General features: G+C 42.9%; 1 protein-coding gene across 2 annotated transcripts in view; it reads right to left on the bottom strand.

Annotated features, from left to right (window-relative positions):
* ascc3 (activating signal cointegrator 1 complex subunit 3) overlaps positions 1-23,594 on the bottom strand; it is a 140,706-nt gene that overhangs the window by 83,155 nt on the left and 33,957 nt on the right. For both annotated transcript variants that reach the window (XM_068569664.1, XM_068569663.1), the window contains exons 9-10: positions 4,878-5,081; positions 2,221-2,361 (exon numbers count right to left, since the gene is read on the bottom strand). In XM_068569664.1, the coding sequence (XP_068425765.1) occupies positions 2,221-2,361; positions 4,878-5,081 (345 nt within the window). The remainder of the gene's footprint in view (positions 1-2,220; positions 2,362-4,877; positions 5,082-23,594) is intronic.

Below are 23,594 nucleotides of genomic sequence, written 5' to 3'. Positions count from 1 at the left end.
GAAACAGCGTGTGCTTGTAACTTTACTTAAGCGTGGAGATGTGTTCCCTCTTTTATACTTTCTTTATCTTAACTTTGAATTATTTAGGAATTTATTTAACAATTTCAACTCATACGGCACACAGGAAAGTTATCTGTAAAAAGTGGAGAATTATTAGGCAGAATGAGCTAATGAGCGATGGTGACAAAATCACTTTCAAATACCACGACATACAGTTTACAATGGAGCCTTGGGGACACATTTACTCAGTGTGAGCTCATCGTTTTATTTGGCTCCTTCTGAGCTCCACAGGATGGGCTTGCTGAACAATAACTTGTGTTGGAACATCTGTACAATTTAGGGGAGTCAACTTATCTACCCATTTTTGAAAAACATACTAGAATACAAGAGGGAGGCTGGAGGGTTCCTGCGTCACCAAAACTGTGCCAACACTGTGCCAAAACTGTGTCAAAACACAATTGCCCAATATATCAATATATATAGCTACCTATTATATATATATATATATATATATATATATATATATATATATATATATATATATATATATATATATATATATATACTTTGTAGACTGTCTACTTATTGTAGACGAATCTAGTCAGATTTTAAAAAATTTGGCTTGTATTGTATGACTGTTATTTTTTGTTTTGTTACCTGTTCAATGCGTTGCACGTTCAGTCTTTTCAGGCAATTCACTCCAGCTTTGATAGAATAACAGTTTAGCTTCCAGCTTTTCTAGTTTCCGTTTTTCAGCTCTTACATTATTTATGGAACGCAGTTCAGCCTCCAATTCTACCTGTTTTTTGAATTCAGCTTACAGGTTTTTCAGCATGGCAGCGCGACATATTTGGACTTTTATTTTCAGCTGCCAGCATTCACTTGCATTCGGTTATAACTTCATATCAATATATATTTTATATATTGTTATTTTAAAATCATCTTTAGAACTTCACATTGGTTCTCTCGCAGCATTAAAAAATTACATTTAGTCAATTGAAAGCTGTCTTTATCCATCCAGACGGATCTGTGTTGTAATCTAAACTATTACTCAACAAACAAAGATAAATTGTGCAGCCATATAAAATAAATCTATAGGATGCAGTGTAAGCTACTAAATGTAGTCTGAGTTATGACACAGGAGGACTCTCTCCTGTCCCTGAAGTACATTTGATGAGTACATGGCAGGACCAGTCATACTTTGTTGTGTTTAGTGTGTTATCCTTCTGTGTGTCCTTCTTGCAGCAAATACAGAGGGACTGAGGCAGCTCTCCATGGCAGAGTTTGTCATTTGATAGATGGTGTAATGAAAAGCCATAAAGGCAGTGGAGGTGTAGCCTAAATTTACTTCAACAGTCCTGCTTTTGCCCTGCTTCTCGGTTTGATCTGTGATCTAAAACTGGCTCATCCAAAAACCCTTTTGTTTTACTTTTGAAGTGTTCCAGAAAATCATCACGCAGTCTGAACCGTACAAGATGTCCTCCAGCTGCACCGCAAAGTTTTGTTTTGGCACGCTGCCATGCACGGTCCAAGCGTTCTTGTAAGTTTATAATCTACCTACTGTTGTCATCTGGTTGTCCATGTTGTATTTGTACAGCATTGGTCTGTTGTGTCGACTCAACAATTATTACAGGTTTGTCTATCATTGGGCGAGGTATTCCTCCTCGGTTGATCGTCTTGACGTTTAGTCATTTTTCCACATTGAAATGTTTTTTTCATGGATTTTTCCTCATCAAAACTCGAAGGTCTAAGTACAGACGGTGTTGTATGCTGTACAGATGGTAAAGCCCCTCGAGGCAAATTGTATGAATTTGTGAAATTGGGCAAGATAAGCAACCTTGACTTGTCTTTTACTCATGAAGCCAGAACAGGAAAAGCAGAGTTTTTAAAGCGGGACCTTTTATCATTCCTTCTCTATTTGAAAGCAACTGTAAATCCACAGCTATGCCGCAGTTGACAACTATTAAATAAGGCATCTGGTTGAATTACACTTGTGACAAGTAATTGGCAGAATTGTGATGGATGTATTTTGGAGAATACTTGATGGAAGTGCTCCAATAAATGTCACAAGCAAATCCACTTGGGGGTGCTAGAGAACATGTGTGTGCAGCGGAGGGAACCTGGAGCAGGCACTGCTTGTTGTACCCTTGGTTTTCAACTCTGTGTGTGTGTGTGTGTGTGTGTGTGTGTGTGTGTGTGTGTGTGTGTGTGTGTGTGTACCTGTGTTCGTAGGATCTCTCCTTTGGTTAGCTGCATGTCTCCAGTGAGTTCCTTAACACTGATGCCCAGTGGCTCCAATCGCTTACCGAAGTACCTCGTCATCTCAGCTGCCAAGGCCTTCATGGGAGCCACATATATGATCTACAGGGAGAAGGACACACAGATAAATACTGGAGGACAGAGAACAGATAGGGCTGGCTGGTAGAAGATGGGGGTAGGGGTTGGGTGGTGGAGGTGGAGGTGGTGGGGGGGGTGATCCAGGAGAGCAGGACTGGAAGGACACCGTAGTGATAAATGAGCAAACAGAGGCGGGATCATTTGTTCCCTGGCAACCAGCATGAATCGCAATTTATTGAGAAATATGATGCCAGCGACTTGGATGGGTAAAGTTTAATAGTGATGTATGAAAAGTGGCTATCGTCACTAGCTGGAACTGTGTAGCGCTGTGTGTGAGCGGATGGATGTGTGTGTGCGTGTGTGTGTGTGTGTGTGTGTGTGTGTGTGTGTGTGTGTGTGTGTGTGTGTGTGTGTGTGTGCGCGTGTGTTTGTGTGTGAGCCTTCATGAAAGAGAACAAAGCACTTTTGGATGTCTGAATTATTTATCCGAGTGCGCGTTAGGATTTGACACGATGGCTTTATGAAGGCGTACTAATATTTTTAGACTAACCTGCCAATAGCTGACTTTTTGCACACATATCTAAGATTATATTTACCAATTCTTGCAGTATTTAATTTTGTCCGATTTCATCTTTTGTTGTTCAGGATCAAGTATTCAGGATAAACTTGTACAAAAAAACTCCCAGTGAAAACAGTCCGTGTGATAATTGGAATGAAGAATGGACAAACATGAAGTGAACCCAAAGGAAGGAGGGTGACATGGAGGTACTTAAGGTCGGGTTTTCTTAATCAGGAGTTTATGGCCTTTAACTTGAGTCCTTTAATATGGAGTATATTTCCTCCCTTTATATTACAGCTGCACAGTGCACACTTTCAAATCAGTTCAGCCTTCCCTTTGACAGCTGAGCAGCTCTCCATCCACACCCACACAATCCTGACGAGGATGAACTTCTAAGACCTACTGTAAGGATGCTATTTGCTTCACTTCCATTTAGGGAAATATACATAACATTAAAAGTGATAAGAGGCTTCATGAATAAATAGCATCAAACCAGCGCAACACTTCCCTTTGATGGTTTGTGTGTGTTTTAGTATTGTTTTCTGGTGTTCTGTCAAACCTCTGCAGAGAGCGGGGTGGAGGTGTTGACGTACTGGAGAAGAACACAGCCTTACAAGTGTGAACAACAAGTTCATACACAGTTTAAACTTCACCATTTTATTCAAATAGACACAAAATATCATTTACTGAAACTCAGGATGGAACGGTACAGGATCCTCGCGACATCGATAAGCTCCTGCCTATTCGCCATTCGTCATATTTAATTAACTTTATTCATCTGTTGAGCGTTGCCTGAAAATAAAACTAACTTTTTCTCTCCCTACAGGTGACTATTGTGTCTGCTGATGATGATTAATCCCATAGCATCGCATGACTACGTCACCACATGAGCCTCCATCTGGAAGAGAAGGCTGGTTGTTTTCCAATGGTTAGGAGCTCTAACACAATAAATCGCTGTTTCTCATCAGTTAACAGGATGCCATGATTACTTTGAAAGACAAAAAGAGAGAGGAATAAAGGGCACGTTGAGGATTGGTGTGCCTCGTATCAATCAAGGAGTATTGTTAAGTATTGATGGCAATCAAAAGCACCTAAAGCCATAACATCCTCAGGAAACCCATCACTTGGTGATGGAACACTCCACAGCTCCCTCACTGTTCACTTGATCACAACGTACAATATGTTCGACAGCTGGTGTAACTGGAGCAAAGAGTAAAATGGAAGTGTGTCGCCGATCCGTCCTGGATGAGGACTCAGACCTGCTCCTCCTGGGCTAGTTAAAGTCTCTATGATGCTGTTCACTGACTCCGTACATCCGATATCTCAGAAGTACCTCATGTGTAGGAACACCATGCATCACACACACACACACACACACACACACACACACACACACACACACACACACACACACAGACACACACACACACACAGACACACACACACACACACAGTTAAGAGGCAATAAGTTCAGATAATTTTGTCCGCCAAAAAAACAGAGAGAAGCTACTGTGACAGATCACCACTGAGGATAAATGACAAACAGGCTGCACCAATCAGCAGAACACAAAGCCTTATGGAGGAAATATAATCAAGTAAACCCAGCTCTCCTTGACTTAAACTATCAGAAAGCTCCCATCTGAACGCTGCCTGAAATCCCAGCATCCAAAGCTCCCCGGATCAGATCTGAATCTCTGCATGGGGTGTGTGAGTCCCGGCAAGGAGCATGCTTAATCTCCATGAGGCATGTTGAGAGGCTCAAGGGTGGAGCAACTCTGGAAATATTAAACACTTATTGCAGACATTCCTAGACATTACACCGAACATCGTCTGACAGCCAGACAGACATGTTACAGCGAGTCAGGGTAAAAGACGTCCTACGACTGAGCGCTATTACGTGGAATCAAACCGCGGCGGCAATAAGCATGCCCTTATTCTGAACCCCAAGATTGTAATGTGTGGACGTGTGTTGGCGTCAGACCTTGAACTCATCCTTCTTGATGACGCCCCCTGGCTGCAGGTGCTGGTGGATCTCGTGAAGGACCGTCAGCATGGCGATGTTTGTCTTGCCAGCGCCAGTCGGAGCGCAGATGAGGAGGTTTTCGTTGGTGTTGTAGGCCGTCTCAAAGACTAGCGACTGGATCCGGTTCAGACTCTTCATCCCCTTGAACACCAGCTGGGCGATCTGAGCAAACAACAGTGAAAGCAAACAAAGGATGAAGACGAGTTATCGCATCATCGCAACGCACTTATTGAACAAAGAGTTGCAACGAACATCCTATCTGTAATCAGCTGCATTTGTGATGGACGATTTACAGAGTCAGAAAAGAGAAAAAAACACATTGTTTCATGTACTTTCCAGATTCTTGTTGTTCTGAGTTTGTTCTCATAGTTGAATACACTTATTGTAAGTCGCTTTGGATAAAAGCGTCACCTTAATGTGATGTAATGTATGTCATTGAAAATGATGTCATAAATACAGAAATTAAATTTCAAATAAATCAAAGTCGAAAGCTAAAATTGTGATCACGATGAATATTAAATTAACTGAGCAGTCCCTCTTTGGAACTTTGGGGTGATGTCACCTTTTGGGGGGACTCGAGTAGCGCCCCGCTGGCGACAGGAACACACTGCAGAGGCTTTCGACCCCCCGGCTGCTGACAGGAAAGGCAGCCAGGCGACCGGTTACAGATTGTGTCGGCGACGTCGTGTTTGAAGGGACTGCACGGGAAGAGGAGTGTCAGGAAGCGTGGAGGAGGAGAAAATGTGTGTGGTGGGATCAGCTGTCAGTCAAGCAGCCTTTCCGTCTGCCTTCACTATGGCAACAGAGTGTGGCTGATGACCCTCAATCGCTCACTGCCTCGGATAAGTAGAGAAGTGGCCACTGTGAAGGGCAGTTGGAGTCCCCCCCCACGCCCCTCCGCCACACACACACACACACACAGGAGAGCGAAAACATCCAGCTACTGCACAGGTGAATCATGGACACGGTCCAAAAGCACCTCATTCAGATATGATTAAATCCTCTTCTCGGCATAGCCGGGGAACGCTGCAACATCAGCTCGGAGCACAATGATGGCTCTTTCCTTCAGGTTCCCACATTCTGAATCAGGATTTATGGATTTAAACAGATATATAAAATATATAAATAAAATACAAGTACCGTTCACTGATCAGAGGACAGTGTTGCCTGCAGCTCGCAGCATGCCGGCTCCTCTGGTGTGGAGGACAGTCTGCTATGTGTTCACTCTCAGTAATCACAGAAACATTGTTGTAAAAAGGCATCCGGCTGCTGATTATACTGCGAGTGTCCATCCAATAATCATGGGTTTTTTTTCTCCCCCAAACTGATTGTTTGCAGTGAAAGTGGAAAGTCTATCATAAAATCTTCTGATGGATCATCGCATTTGTGATTTCTATCGTCCTTATTTCCTCTCTTCTAAAGCACACACATAAAAGGACTGTGGACGCCACAAACGTGAGCTAGCGTCTGTGTTTGCACGAGCCAGATGACACAGTCAAACACAGTCACTTGCTCCATTTCAACACGACAAATGGAGGGAAGGGGATTGTGTGAAGCCTTTCAAAAAATACTTCAAGCGCAAGAGTAACAGGAGGAGCTGGTTTGCAAAACCCCAAAAGCTCGACTTATATTTCTGAGATGTTGGCGAAAATAAACTATTAATCAAAACATGGGTCCATCCATTCCTTCAATGGGAAGATATGGGTGTGACTTTATCTTGTTAATGAATTTGTCATTTGTCATCTACGTGTGCTCCTTTGGTGTTCCATCAGAGCAGCTTTCGACTCAACCGGGCGACGTTGATGAACACCACAACACGTGACAGTGTGATACCTTTGAATCCCGAATTAGTGAAACGTACCGCGCTGTGGAAAAACTAGCGGGGCGGAAAGCTTCTCATACACTAGAGGTCACTGCAGTTCTAGGTGTGCTCTTCATCTCCATATCTATTTTTGATGTCTTCTCCATCAGTGTGCCCTTTCTCTGCTTCCACCTCTCTCCCCAGTAAAGCTGGTTGTGGATGCCTTAAGCTTATACAGCAGTATTATTTATTCAAGGATTCATTAGAAGTATGTCATCACTTTCCTCCTTCTCTCGTTTCGCTCCAACACTCATAGAAAGAAATAATTAAAGAGTGCATGTCAGCCGAGGATATGCGGGGTGCTGTTCGGAAGCTGGCCCCACAGCCCAGTCGGGGAAAGAGGTTATTAATGCATCAAAGAGCAACTTTATTAGAGTCCACTTAAGCTGGAAGGAGTGCAGGGCGGCTGTAGTTGCAGCTAGGTGGTGCGAGGGGCCGGAGGGCTTCTGATGAGCAGCTTGGAACACCCACTGATGTATACAAGGCGGCAGTTTGGCTGTTTTGACTGCTGATTACCAGCAATATCCACTGCCAGTAATTCAGCTTATTTCCTATAGAAAGTGCTCGGTCAACAAGCAGTTGGCTCCATGCGCATGTGGTGGGCTTCTGATGTCCCTGCCTAGACAACAGCTCCATTGGCAAATGCAAAATGACAAGAAGTTGATTACAGCCATTGAAAGCTCTGTACAAATATTATCTGAAAGGATATATTCAAACAGCTCGGACCAAAATGATTACACCAGTGCTTACGGCACGGGTAAATTGAGAGTTCTTGTCATGTTCGGCGCTCCTGAATTGCAGCCATTAAGTTGCATTTCTATGTTTCCACCTTGATAAATGTTGATCACTACACGTTAGTGTTAGCTGGGAGCAACTAGACGTGGACAGGGATTCATCTGCTGTCCAAGAAGTGAAGCCAGGAGTGGAAGTGTCTGAAAGCTGCATTGTCTGTAGTGTCCACCAAGGGGCGACTTCTCTGGTTGTATAGAAGTCAATGAGAAAGTAATGATGGTCCCAAGCTTTAGCTTCTAGTCTTCTTCAATACAGCTTGATAACTTAGTAAACGATGGTCCTTTTAGAGTCAAAGAGATCATAAAGCAGGGTATGCTTCAGGGCGGGGCTAGCTTGTGATTGTCAGGTCTCTACTATGGCATTGAAAAGTCTGGGAGTTTTCTATGTTTTATTCTTAGAACTTTGGGCCTTTCACAGAAAATATCTTGTTCAGCATTTGGCTGCAGCTTCGTGTGTCACGGTTGCAAAGAAACAAGACGCCGACGGCCAAAAACCAAAGAAGGCAATGGGCAAAAATTCAGAACACGAGGCTTCAACACCATAGACTACAAATCAATATGTGACATCACGGTGAAGACGTCCACTTCTTATTTACAGTCTGTGATGCAAGCCTCCGAAATGAGTCCCACAGCTAAGAGATTACCAAGAGAGGATAGTTACATGATACGTGTCCTCCTCCTAATCAAATACAGTTGATTTAAGACGCGGTGCTAAACTTGGACTGGTCCTCTTTACATTTTATGTGAGCTCAGAGTGGAAAAAGTTAGTCCAGAGTTTCTTCTTTTTATGATTGATGCCATGTAATTAGTTATAGATGGCTCATTTACTCAACTGATGTATTTGGAGCTACAGCTGGCCAGAAATCAGCTGCTTGCAGATGGAACACAGTCAAGCTCAAAACTTTGAAAAATCCGATAGGTCTCAACATTTCTCAAACTCTACACCCACTCCACCACCAACCTTACTTCTTCCATAACTGAACAAGTTAAGGTACAGTACGGATGTCAGTGAAGCGCACGCTCCTCATAATGACTGCAGGGCTTCTTCTACTCTCTCTGAACACGAATGGGAATCCAGTCTACCCAATTATTTCCCCCAAGGCCAAGTCCACTGAGTTCCTACTTATAAATATTCATTTCTGAATTATGGACCACTGAGCTCCACCGTATTTGCGAGGCTTCCGCACACTCAGTCCTGTGACCAGACAGGCACAACAATCACTTGAGCGGCTGGCCCTCATTTTGATTTATCGACTTTGTCTGTTTGTAACGAAAAGCCAGTGTCCCCACACTCCTTAAACATGCTAATTCATGTAAATGTATGCCTGCCCCGGTATTCACCTTGAGGTAAAGCATACATGTTGTAAATAGAAAGTTGCCATCATTTAATGATCTTTGGAAATCTTCAGTGCTTTTTTTTTTATTCTCTCCTTTAAACCGCTCTGGCTTCATTGTTATGCTAATATATGCACACACATCCTGCAATTGGAGATCCAGCTGTGGCTGCCAAAACTTTTCTCGAGGGCGTGATGTCAGTGTTGTGGGGAGGAAGTTACTGTACTGCAATGGGCGTGATGCAGGTGTTCACATTGAGGTACAACCCTGCTTGGCGCACATCTTGCTCATCAACGGTCCAAGGGATCTGCTGGTAGCAGCGATAGGAGCACCTTGGGCCACTCAAGGCCTGGACACTATGTGGGGCAGGTAAATGAGGCTCGTTATTGTTTTTTTACCTAGAAATACAAAATATTGGGAATAAATTTGTATGTATTTTGAATGTAAAAAGTTGTTTTGTAAAAAAGAATGCCAAATCCAGGTGAATATCACATTATGAAAATACAATTTGCAGCATATTCTCTTTTAATGGCAGGGAAGGACTTGGCTAATCATCAGCACACTGCGCATGTCCTCCACTGTTTCTCACCATCTCCCTCTCACTTGTTAAGCGAGGGCAGATCCTGAGCTGTCATTGCTAACCTGTTTACAGGAGGAGACAACCGTCTACTCCTGGGGACATGCAACCTCAATGTAAATCAGTAAAAACAATAATGATGAGCCTTCTGTATTTGTGTATATTGTGACAATAATGACTACATTTATGGTGATATTTCGTGAAAGGAATTCAGTAGAATTTACACTGAAGGGTTTTTTAAAAAGAGAATGGAACAAAGTTAGAGCAAAAATGCTTTCATCTAACTTAAAGTTGTCATTCATTTAAAGACAACTACAATATCTTACAATCTGAGTTTTAGTTTTGAAGCTCCATCATGGCGGATATTCTGGAACGGGTTAGTCTCACACAGGAGGAGCTCAGTCCACAGCCCTGTGTCGGTGCTGAGGAAAGGTTTGGCAGAATGCCGTGTGACATATTCAAAAAGCACACACAAATAAGTAAAACACAAAAATAAAGGGTTTTTTTTTCATTTCAAACTTTCCTCAACTAAGGAGATGAAGGGAGTAGTATGTTTCAAGAATCAATTGCGGTAGTAACCAAACTAAACTGACTCCCAAAATGCACCACCAACCTAACACCTGCTTGGTTTTCCCATATCCGCATAGTCAGACTATGAATGGAGGGCACGCGCAAAAAAGTCTGATAGGTCGACAATCAGACGAGGTTAGAAAAACATATTTAGAAGAAAAGAAAACAAGCGGCCACATTCTTTCCCAAATGGTCTGCTGTAAACACCCATCAGTTTACAGAGCCACTTCCCGCTTGTACTTCAACCTGGTGTACTGTACCTGCAACGAGGGGTTGTTAGAAGCACTTTAGCTGCACTCACTTTCAGCTGAATCTCCAGATAAAGTGCTTTAGATAATGTGGATAAACTGCTACGAACCAGTTAGATCATGCGATTGCTCGCGTTTCTCGACTTGTTGGGGCTTTCTTTTCAGCAATGTTGCCGTGTTCCGAGACCACAGCAATTTGATGAGCACACTGTTTAGAACAGTCATGAATGAAAGAACAGTTTGAAGGGTATTGCATGCCTTGATGTGATTGCAGACAGCAGAGAGAGAGAGAGGACAGTGAAGGAGAAAGAGACGGGAAACAAAGACTTCTGACCAGCAGCACACTAGAGATGCTGTGTTTCATGGACGAGCAGGGCGCCTATAAAACACAAGCCTTAATAAAATGCAGTATTCCAGAGATTATTACTGACAAAAAACAAAACAAATAATTGACAATTGGTTTGGAAACACAAGCAAACGTCTATTGCCTCTAAAATTGGTATTCAGAAAGACCTTTCCCAAACATTTAACAAATCTTTAACAAATATCTGCAGCATACGAGATTGGGATCATTTGATTCCCTCTCCACGCCTCTCGACGTCTCGACGCCGGCAGCTTGTGGCTAACAGTGCTAACAGCTATGTCAGCAAAGCACAGCTCTGATAAGCTCTGATAGCACCACACACACACACACACACACACACACACACACACACACACACACACACACACACACACACACACACACACACAGAGGGAAAGTGACGTCATTGTCGGCTTAGGGAGACATACAACATATAGCTGTGATCATGCAGACTTCAATAATCAGCAATCACATCTAATCTAACATATCTATAATGGCCAGAATTGCCATACAGAGGTTAAAATGCATTAACATGTATATTTATATCAAGAACATTACAATAATTGTGTGTTCCTTGTGTTTTTGTGGAGACTGTGTGAAAGGAGCTGACCTTGATGCTAAATCCTGAGGGTGTTGTTTGCTGATGTCATGAGACGTTGTGAATTACGTTGACAGGAGATGAGAATACTTTATCGAGTAGCGATTCAAAGAAAACACATCCAGCGCCAACAGGCTCATTGTTCTCTTTTCTCCCGATACAGCTCTCGAGTATACGACTCCAGCAGCTTTGTGTTTTCTCACAATCAGATCTCTGAAGCTCGTCTTCAGAACCCACAACAACAAGGACCGGTTATGACAAACAACTTGCTGCTTTATTGCAAATCAATCCACATCATTGCAGCTGAATGTTCCTGGCTGCCTGCAGCCGAAAGCATCCCCCCATTTATAGCGAGGCCCCGGCATTTAAAACACGGAGCAAAAGCTCTGCAGAGCCCAGCTGGCTATTATAGGACCATACACATCTGTGGTCAACCTTTCAGCAGCCGAGTTAAATAAAGTTTTTAATGAGAGCAGCTGTTGGAGTCTGGGGCAGAACCAATCTCTAAAACCCAGCTGGCTCCAAGCAGGACTTGCTACATAACAGTTCCTGGACTATGAAGATACCCGTGCCATGAGCGATCTGTGGCTGCATATGAGAAGATTGAGTGTTTCTGGAGAAAACAAATACACGCAGCAGACAGAGTGAGTTGGCTTTGTAGACTGTCTATAAAGTGAAAGCAGTACAAACTGTAGAGATAAGAAGATCTGCCCATCAGCCCATCTTGGGCCAACGCCGAGTGGGATGGAAGCTGACAGGCTCATTAACACAGCGGATACACAGCCTACGGCCATATGGGCCAACTGGGAGGACTGGGAGTATCCCCCCAATCCACCAGGCACTTTAAACACACTAATTGGGCCCACATAGATCGCACTAATGATTCAACAGTAACAGCTAAACACCAGTGTTGTCCAAATCCATTGGCCTCCCAGTTTGTAGGTTTAATGGTGAATCAGATACAGCCAGTCTGTGTGAGCAGCCACCAGTTTCTGTGTGGTGGCTGCTATTTTCTGTTATTGTGTGTTTACTGTATGAGTCACTATATGAGCTCCTAAACTAATTAAATTCCTCTGTGAATCGGTAATGGGAAGCTAAGAGATATAATTGTTGTCATTTTGATGCCATCCTTTTAATTACTTTCTGGTTCCATTTCATTCCATTTGAATTGACAGCCTGATCAACTTTTAATTGCCAGTTTTTGCAAACAGCTTATCAGCCTGCTCCAAGCCTGCATGCAGAGTACTAAATGACCTGGCCAAACACACACGTACGTACGCACAAACATCCGCACTATAAATCCCAGAGCCAATCCTATGGATCCACGTGCACGCTGAGCACACACATGCCCACCAACCCTTCGCACCAGATGCACGGGTGGGAGGGGGGTGGGGGGCGGGTTGACAGAGTGAGATGCAGATGCAGCAAACAGGAGGCCCATTCATTTCCCAACAGAGCATCAGCAGCAGGAGGAAGAAGGCTCAAAAAAGGAAGAGAGGGAGTTGGGAGGAGGGATGGAGATAGCAAAGAGGGAGGTAATCCATCATTTCATCCAGAGGCACCTGCTGAAGAGGCAGCAAAAGCATCGGGACCCCGAAACCTCCAACAAACGTGGTACGGCCCACCCTGCAGCTCACATACTACTAATTAGATAATAATTAATAATGCTATGTTACTGTAACTGTATATCTGTGTTTTTTTTAATACCTCATTTTATATGTGTGTATATATATATATATATATATATATATATATATATATATATATATATATATATATAGATATATACCACGAGGTCGCAGCATCATCATAGTAAACAGTAACTGACTCCCATCTGTGATATGAATGAAGTATAGAATGGCATCAATATTTGCAGTATGAATATACACATTGCCACTGTCTAAATATGTATGTTCAAAATAAACACGTATAAGAGAAGGGAACTGTGTCTTCTTGTAGTTCTAGAGCATCTCTGGCTATTGCAATTTGTGCTCTACTTGGTCAACAACAGTCTATTGCTGTTTATGAACTTAGCCTGAGCTAATGTTATTGTACTGTCCAACTAGCTAGGTACCCAAAGATAACCATCTGTTCCTGGTGCTAGCTGCTAGTTCTCCTGCCATAATATCCCATCATAGATGACTTGGTTCCAATGGACAGCGCTCACAGAACTACTGATGGACAACAGACTACGTTCTTATTGTTCAATTAGCCGACAGTGACAACGTGTGTGTTTATAATGCAGATGTTGTTGAAATTCTATACTCCATTCGTATCACCATTGGCAGACAGTTACTGTTTACTGGGATGAGGCTGCAATCTCGTGGTCTCTAGGCGCTTCATCAAATATGTGCGTGCATGAAGAGGTTGCAGTACTTTTCCCATTACATTATACTGTGAAGCCTTCAGAAGAATATCTTTTTTTTTTTTTTTAAAGACCGTTCATGCCCTAAAGCTCGTAAAAATTATAATTTCGGCTGAAAAATAATGAAATAAAGAAATGTCAAGAACAACATCCTTGGTTGAGCCTACAGAACACAACAGCCTGCAGCAGCTAATAAACTATACATCAACCAAGAGTATTGTTTTGCGCTTCAACCAATCGTCATAATTAACATCTTAATTAGCAGCAGCTAATTACATTTGCCAGCGACACTTTCACTTCCTACCCGATGTTAATAATGCAACGTTCAAATATAATAGGACAGTTAAATACAATATAGTTGTGGCTTTTACTATTTAAATTGCACTCAAAGCTTGAAAATGAAATTAATTAGGCGTTAATGATTTACTTTTGATATTTGTCCATCCATCCATCGATTGATTGATTAACTCCCTTTATTAGAAAATTTTTGTTCTCATGTTTTGGACCTTTATATTAAAGATTTTTTGCATTTGCAAAATACTAAGCAGTCTTGCACGAGATAACAGAGCTTGGACGGTCCCTTTTCATTATGCTTATTAATTACCCGGTTATTATAGATTAGGGATTATTATGGAGCGTATAATTACAATAGATACAATATTGGTTATTGGTGCGATACTGACTGGATCGGGTAATGTTGACAATGAGCTGGTATCATTATTTTACTAAATAATTTGTATTATGTTACTCAATAATGATTCCACAGTGAGGCATGCTGATATGTATCAGATTGGTACTCAGTACCAGCTGATACCCAAAGACAAGGCATCGCTATTAAAGTAGACAAAGTAAGATCGGTGGGTGCCGACTTTTAATATCGCACATTCATATATAACATCACCATGTACGAGAGATACAACTTTTTTTTTGATAACTCTGAGGCATCCTAAACAATCTGTTGCAACAGCTGATTGACCCACAGGCTGCTGAGAGGCCATTAGTGTGTTCATTTGATGTTCGTTTTTTTTAGAAGATTTATTTGAATCGGACGCCAAACATTTGGAACTTGACCTGAGGCAAAAGCACTGGTGAAGAATGCAGGCAGAGATAGAAATGTCCTTGTTATAGCGCTTACTTTAGCAGATTTGTGGGCAACGCCGTTTCATCCCACACTTGAGGATTTGTTTCACTTGGTTCCATTTTCTTCACATGGATGCATTTTAATTAGTGTAACAATCGTATTACACAGAGGAAAACCTGAAAAAAATGAATATGAAACTTTCAGGCTGCCTAATAAAGGTCACTACGAAGATTTTACCACTCGACAAAACCCTGGCAAATGTTAATCTAAATATTATTTTATATATACATAATCTATTTGATTTGACGACATTTAGTCTCTTTCTTGTGATGAGACTAAATCTACAATATTCAACAGACTCAAATGTAATGAAAAAAATAAATTAAGATTGGGCACTAACAAATAAGGTAAAAACCTAATGTGACTAATTTAATCATAGACAAAAAGAAGCTGAATGCACACACCGTTTCCAGTGGCTGACAGACAATAGGCCAATGTTTAAGGTGATCCACCCTCGTGTTCTGTCTCGTCATCAGAGAGGATTGTAAAAGTCGTGAACGCTGGAATCCTTCAAAGAAGCCTTGAAGACTTGCAGCTCCTGCTTAGCAAGTCTAAGCAAACACACAGAGCCACAGTTGTGTGCTGTCGGGGAACCACATCAAAACTGGATTAGGAAATGCAATTAAGGTGGATTAATTATGGATGGAGAGCTGTTCAGTTCTGCCTCATGTTTGCAGGTCTGTGCTCATACACTGGCTGCTTCCTGCACAGGAAAAGGAGAGGGCAAGCTGTCAACAGCCTGGAGAATCAAAGCATGCCGAGTGAGGGTTTTGATGGCGGAACACACTGCAGCGACAACAGAAGCAGGCCTGCTCATCTGCTGGCGTCAGCTGAGAGCTTCTGTCCCTCATGAATGGACATATCAAGCTTACAACGTAACTGGTGTGTAAGATAGGCGTTAAGAAGGGAAAGATGGGAAGCTTAATTATTATTTTTTACTGCAATCCCATCCTATATGTTCTTAAAACAGGAGACCCAGACCTTTTCAGAGAACTAATGTAAACACTTCCTGGACAAAGTTTCACATTTAGAGCTTTCCCTCTGCTCAAAGCACTTGGTCATTATGTTCTTGTCTAACCAAATTGTTATTGGTCGGAAAATCGCTGATGTCACTTCAACAAGAAGAAAAGGGCCTCTTCATCAGCCATTATAATTGGGGGCAGCAGGGATGTGTAAGAGAGAGAAGAGGTTATCTCTTGTCATGAAAGGTAACTTGTTTTGCTGATATTCAACAATAAAGAACAATGAAATGATTTAGCTAGGTCTTCCCACCATTGCGGGAGAAGCTTTGAGGAGCGGCGTGGCCTTTGGAGAGCCCTGCATCTCTCGGTCTGTGACCTCCGTCCTGACATCTGGAACTGCATTAAGTTGGTGGTTTGCGGGTCGGGACGAGTTGATGAACGCTTCTTTCTGCAAGTGGGGGTGTTGCACCATGTGGCTTTCATGGTGTGGCGGATATCAATAAATCCTAACCCGCTTATCACGACTTGATAGGCTTTGATAATTGGTCTTTTACAACATGTTTGTGCTCATAAATAGCTGATTGGTTGTGTGTATGTTATAATTGCAAGTGCTACCTCAAGACTTTCTATTTTTTCAGGAATCATATGAAAATGTCCATGTGTCTTTAAGTCATTTAAATGGAAAAGAATAGGTTAAAAATAATGTATGATGCTGCAAATACCTTTTTATTATTATGATAATTATTATCAAGGCTATACTGGGGTCATTTAACTAATCTAGAGTAAGAGGCAGATAAATTTTTTTCCACTTATTATTCGAACTGAGGGTCAAAGGTCAGAGGGCATCATATGTGGCACAGATTGTAAAGGCACTTGAAGCAAATCGGGCTGTATAAATAAAATGTACTTGACTTGTTCTCACTCTCAAACTGCAGCCAGTTCTACTTCTGTTTTTAGTGAAACTCAACACTTCTTGAACGTGTTTCACATTAAAAGCTGTTCGGTAGCTTACTGGGCATAATCTTGTAGTCGGCCCTTCTTTTTTGCTTTTTTTTGCAGTGTTTGGTGTCGTTGACAACAACAACACAGCCAAAAGAACGGCAGAGGCAACAGATATTATTAGTAAATCACAAAAACACCATTTCTGTTGAGAAAACTGTGCAGTAAGCCTGATAATTAAGTGTCGAGCAGCCGCCGAGACATATACAGTACAAATTGGGAAGGAAGACTCATTCATTACTTATACCTTTCAACCCGCCCACGCCCACTGAGGCTCTCCTGCAGCAGCTCAAGAGCGACGCTTCCTGCGTCCCTTAATCCCTCTCCCTCGACAGGCTGCTCCTGTGGGGATGTGTCGTTTCTCTGAACGTGTTAGCGGCGAGAGTGGATCAATTCATAGTTTAGTTGTGGGTGAATTACGGCTTCTGTCTATATTTGAGTTTGAGTGTCCGTTCTGCTTTTTGCTAATACGAGGAAGCATCAGCATTGTCCCAGTGGTAGTGTACGTTTTCAGTACTACTGACGTCTGGCACTTGCTCTGACACACACACACACACACACACACACACACACACACACACACACACACACACACACACACACACACACAGAACACACACGCACACACAGAGTAACAGATTTATTCGGGTAAATTAGGAAGGCTTTTACCACAGAGGTAAGCGTGGGATGCTGAGCCCTGATTCATTAGTTAAAAAGCACCCTAATAAATTCCTCACTTTTAATGTTTCAAAGAGCTATTAAAAGGCGTACAGAGGCTCGCACAGCCCTGTTTCCTATTACAGCTTTCAATAAATGACAATCGGCACTCAGTGTACACGGAAAAAGGAGGAGGGGGGTGTCAGACTTTTCAGCCTGCATTTCAAAGCCTTTCTAATAGCACATAAAGACTTATTAGGCATTGTGTGCCGGCGCTTTAGAGGAGTGAGGCACTTTGTTCCAGAGTTGCCCAGGCTTAAGTTAATGAATAGAGCCGCTGCTTGACTGAGGCTAATTCACATCGCTCAGCAGAAGAGGTTCCATATCAATCTATATCAGTTACACAGGGACTTTGAAAGATGAAGGGAAAACTGCTGGAGAGCCAGGGAGAAACTCGGGGAGAAAAAGAGATAAGCCTGTTAGACAGTGAGGGAAGACAGAGATGGAGCCTCAGAGAGTTTACTTCATCTCCCATTCAGATTGTTTAAGTTGAAAGCTTTGCAGAGAGAAGCGAGGACAGGAATTCAGTTATGGCTGCATGTGTGATCGACAGCACATAACTGGTATCTGTCCACCACCATCAATGACTCAAACAGCTTCCTGTGACATACATTAGTACGTGTCCTTTCCAGGAAATGAGCTCCTTAGAGACAGATGCATCCAATTATATACATACGCATCCGAAATGATCCCAATCAATGGAAAACCATGCAATACGAAAATGTTGAAATTGGTCCCAAAACTGATTTATCCTTTTTATATATTTATCTCAACGATGACTTAGTCCTTTTCTACTGTCCTGTGAACCTGGATTGCCAACAGTCCTCATTATAACAGATTGTAACCATACCATAATAATGTGATGAATGTGCAGACCCAACCCAATGGCTAAGGGGAAGACATGTAGTGGCTGTGTAACAACATGGCAGAGTTTTACACCTCCGCCCATAATGGTGAATATCCACAAGTGCTGCCGTCACAAGCTGTTTACTTGAACTGTATTAACCACAACCTACTTTAAATGCCAGAATGTTTTCAACCAGCAGAAAACAGGTTGTGTCGTTTAGGTATTGGCACCAGAATCTGGATCAAGGCGGGAGCCTTCAAGTTCACACAAGCGGTGAAACAGAAAACCTATTTTTCTTAGACCGTGCTGGTTAAACAACCTTTACTTCACAATCCAGATCACAGAGTCCAAAGACAAATATTGTAAACTTTTCGGAGAAGATGTTTTTCGACTAGTGACAACACAGATTGAATAGCAATCAAAACAGTATAAAGATTTACCGGAGCCTGAGAACAACTGGTCGATAACGAGTGTGGAGGAACAGACCCCTGGGGTGATGTGGTCCGATTCACAGTAGGAACCGACTTCTCAAGACGAGACCAACAGCTGCCTCCCTCCATCCAAAGTACGCCCAAGCATCATGTTCTCTCTGCTTACTCTGCCTGTGTGTGTGCTGCAGAAGTTAAATGTGGTTTACCTGTCTTGTGTTCATTAAAAGGCATCAAACGAGCCTGACTGCAGTCCCTAAGCCAAATCTGGATCACCAGGGTATAGAGACCCCAGCTTCCAGTGTGGCCCTCTCTCTTCCCTGGCAGCACCCGCAACCTCTTTTTGCTTGCTTGAGCCATTTCTTCTACTGTTTTATTCCACATACCTCACACTCTATTATCCACTATTTCACTGACTTCCCTCACATCCACACGTGTTCATTATTTTCTCTCTGCTTTATCACCGTGTAGAAGTCAGTGTGCGGTTAACCTGAAACACAAAGCCATTCACAGATAGTCCGAGGTGTGGAGTGTGGAGGTAGAAATGGGGATTTGACCTATTTGAGACCTAGTGTGAACAGGGGCTACACATTAGACACATTAACTGAGCTGATTACCAGGTGGTGGTGGGACAACCACCATGAACAGGAAAAGGATTTAACGTTGTTTCTATGGTTTCAGGACACGGTTGGTAATCTTGACGAACTAGCAAGAGTTCGGTTAGCTGTTACAAATGATCCAACCCAACTACCGAGCCCACAGTAGCCAACTCTCCTCCAATGACAGCAGCTAGCAGCGCTGCTTCTAAAAGATGCTCAACCTAGTAAGAACGTCTCCCTTCAAAGACACTCCCCCAAAATGATTATTATAGTGACACAAACAACAAACATGTGTATTATTGGTACTGTCGGCAGCTTGTGGAGGACTTTGGGGACAGGCCATTAGTGCACGGGCAGAATACGTGCAGGCAGACTGGTTACGCTCTGGCCAAATTAAATGATGCGACGGGCTTATTTCAGTCCTGCAACAGCCACAGATTAATTGATTGCCGTCAGGGTTTAATGAGGATTTCAATAAAAATATTAACACGGTTGAAGTAACTCATCTGTGTAGCATTTGCTTATTTTTACATTTCAATACGGAATCAAGATAAAAACAAAAGCAGCGCTGTTTTTTGATTCTTCTTAGTTCTTGCTACCTTTCTCCCAGGAAAGGAGGGAGGGCGAGGAGAGAGCTGTGGTAAGTCTGATACATTTCCTCAAGTGATGTCAATGCAGTCAGTCGGGGCTGAAGTTTGAAAAATAAAACAAATCTGCGGGTGTGAAGTACTAAATAAGTGTGCTTGAGTGAGAGGAGAGTAAACCAGATCCCCGATGCCTGCTACTAGAATGACACACCCCAATCTCCAACCAAAACGGTTGCCGGTCAAATTAAATCATTTTGACAGGGATGACGAAGAAGAATGCATGTAATGTGAGTCAAATAAGATGATACGTCTGCGTTTCTACGCATGCTTAGGCAAATTAGGTCCCCGGTTTCCCTTCATCACTGAAGCCCTGGATAAGCAAACCCTCCACAAAAAAATGTCCACTTTAACTCAGAAACTGAAATGACCACCTTACATCACGTTGCATATTTACGTCCATGTCTGTCCAAAATGCGAGTCATTTGTGTGAAATTGTGATGATTGGCATATGGATTATTGAGTTGTGGCAATAAAACGTGTTTTGTGAAGGTCACAGTGACCTTAGATTTTGCACATTCTAATCAGTGGAACCTTGAGCGCAAAATGGACGTTTGTATCAGAAAGAGTTCACGAGGATGGACAGGACCAGACAGACGCACGACCTGCAGACATCCCGCTGTCTCTGGTGTGGAGGCAGAAACAGCAGAGCACGCCTTTCATGTGGGAAAACAACTTCCCTGAGCTGCTTGAGATGCCGGTCTGATATGAGGGACCTCCCCTCGAGCAAGGAACAAAACAAATGCCTAAACCATAAGGAGAAAGGCCGTGGACATAAACACTTCTATTCATATATATAAAATGCTCTTTGATGACAACAAGCTGTCGTTGTGGACACATCTGTGCCTAATGAAAAGATTAACGGTCAAATCCTCAAAGATCACCCTGATGAGGATTGAAATTGACAGGCATTAAAGAGGACTCAGCACTCAGTGCAAAGACACACACACACACACACACACACACACACACACACACACACACACACACACACACACCTGAGCCAGTACCAGAAACTGTGAAGACATCAAGAGCAACAGTGCAGATGTGATTAAAGCATCCGGTTATCAGTTTGTCACGGCACAAGACGCATTGGCACACACTTCCATCCACAAACAGGCAATTACACACTCGCACCAAAACTAAATCTTGTTTATTATGATGTCCATTAGCATGAGTGACAGGAAGGTTAAGAGAGGTGGGCAGTTACACTAGTCTCCTGTTGTGTGACAAAATGCTCCTGAGGATCACGGGTATTGTTCTTTCGAGCCTTCATCAACAAAAGGCCGGGTGCGGAGGAGAAAGGGTGACCTTTTGCACTGCTGCATCTTCACTGGTGATGCAGTAATGATGGATCACAAAGTCCTCCTCGGCAGACAGGATGGGCGCAGAGCCTTTCAGAGACAATGATGTGTGTGGAGCGTCCTCCGCTCTCCTGCCATGCCTCCTCCCTCAGGCCCGGAGCAGACTGAACTTCTGCTTTTCTAGCTCGCTGCCCCCTAATACGGCCCAGTGGTGGCTGTGTAACGGCCGCCAGAGGCTGAGGAAGGGGGGGGGGGAGCGAGGATGTATGTACCCATGTGAGTTTGGGTTTGTCAGTCAAGGTGTCAGTCAGACCGACGACTCTCTGTGTCCGCTGACAGCCGGCTGAGAGCTACAGCACCTCCATTAAGAAGGCACATCAGTCACCGGCCATTACAGGATAACAGGTCCCACCGATACACCCGGGGCAGCAGCAAGCTCTCCTGGCAGCTGAACAGAGTGACAAGGAGGAATCCTGTTGTCCAGACCGATGAACCTCCACATGTCGATGTGCCGAATCCATTCCTGGGATCTGGGTCCCCATAGTGTTGCATCACATGGCCAGCCTGCAGCCTGCTGAACTAATCCAGTTAGGTTCAGCTTTCAACATTTGTCTGTATTAATTCTAAATAACTGAAGCTTCAAGATTTTCCCTGATTTGGTCATCTGAGAGAGTAGATGTAAGAGGTCAATAACAAACTATCACAAGCATTCTCTCTCATCTCCTTTTGGGTCAGACGTTTGGGGTCTGTAATGTGTGAACACGGTCAGCTTAACAAATGTTGGTAAAAGTTGTTGATTTGTCGTGCAACTAATAGTTTTATTCAATATCTAATTATTTATGTGTAAATCCTGACAAGATCTGAGACCTCTAACCTTCGGCCTCGGGCCAATGTTAGCATGCGGAGATTGCCCCCTAGCTGGCATAACACTTTCCGTCTTCCCTCGTCAATTGTATTGATGTTGTTCTCTTTATCAGGAGAACCATGTCTCTCGCACGCACGCACGCACGCACGCACGCACGCACGCACGCACGCACGCACGCACGCACGCACGCACGCACGCACGCACGCACGCACGCACACACACACACACACAGTTTTGATATCAGCACTGGTATGGAGATTCTGTTCACTGTGCCATGAAAGACTGCGTCCTCATGGCATTGTGGTTAACGAGCACCAGTGGAGATAGAAGTTGCTTCTCGCTGCGGTTGCTAAGGTAACATGACAGCATTCCCCGTTCATACTGGGATGTTCATTGTTCGATGCGTTAAAGTCATGAAATATAGGTTTTCTGGTCACCATGTGATATCTCACTATATCTAATTGTACAATTGTATTTATAATGGTTCACACTCCTTGAACATATATTTCTGATCCTTACTCTTTATGGTTATGTGGTATATTTGTATATAGAACAACCTACGCTTTCTTACTGTATTGTATCTAATTATGTGATATTATAAAGTCAGACAGGGGAGCCAGTTCTATCAAACACACACTCAGAGGGTTATGTGAAGTATTTGTATCAGTACAGGTGGGACTCCTGGACCAGAGACTCTTAACTTCAACAACACCAGAACACAGCGCAGAGTCATACTTCAACTACAATCAAACACACTAAAAGGTTTTCTCCAGCAACACCTTCAACACTTCACGTTAACAGAACAACAACAGCACCCGTTTAAGTTAAGACACTTGACTTTGTGAAGACTGAAGAGCTTCAGGATTCACTTTTAAGTGGGAGCTTGTTCATTTTCTTCTACACTACTGGTCACTTAGTAATTTCATATTTTTCAAGGAAATTTTTTCATGTCAATGAATTAATCAGAAATACACTCTATACATTGTTAATGTGGTAAAAGACTATTCAAGGTGGAAACGTCTGGTTCGAGGCCCATTTCCAGCAGCTATCACTCCAGTGTTCTGATGGTACCGTGTGTTTGCTCATCGCCTAAGAAGACTAATTGTGCAAAAAAAACAAAAAAAAAACTTGTGCAGTGATGTCACACAGCTGCAGACTGTTCTGCTGGTGAGAGAAGCTATAAAACTGGCCTTCCTTTGAGCTAGTTGAGTATCTGCAGCATCACATTTGTGGGTTCCATTATAGTCTCAAAATGGCCAGAAACTTCCCATTCTTGTTCTTACAAATGAAGGCTATCCCATGCCAGAACTTGTGAAGAAACTAAAAATGTGTCTGGGTGACCCTAAACTTTTGAACCGTATTGTATTTTCAACAGACCTGTGTCAAAAACAGACACAACGGGGACTGAGGTAGTGTTTCACGAACCGCTTTCAAGACAAGAATGAGGAACATTTCAAACA

Source organism: Clinocottus analis, unplaced genomic scaffold, assembly GCF_023055335.1.
Source record: "Clinocottus analis isolate CAN_PGR_092001 unplaced genomic scaffold, fCliAna1.0.p SCAF_9, whole genome shotgun sequence".
NCBI classification, from domain to species: domain Eukaryota; kingdom Metazoa; phylum Chordata; class Actinopteri; order Perciformes; family Cottidae; genus Clinocottus; species Clinocottus analis.
The sequence above is the reverse complement of the archived record's forward strand: the minus strand, read 5'-3'. Positions and strand labels throughout refer to the sequence as shown.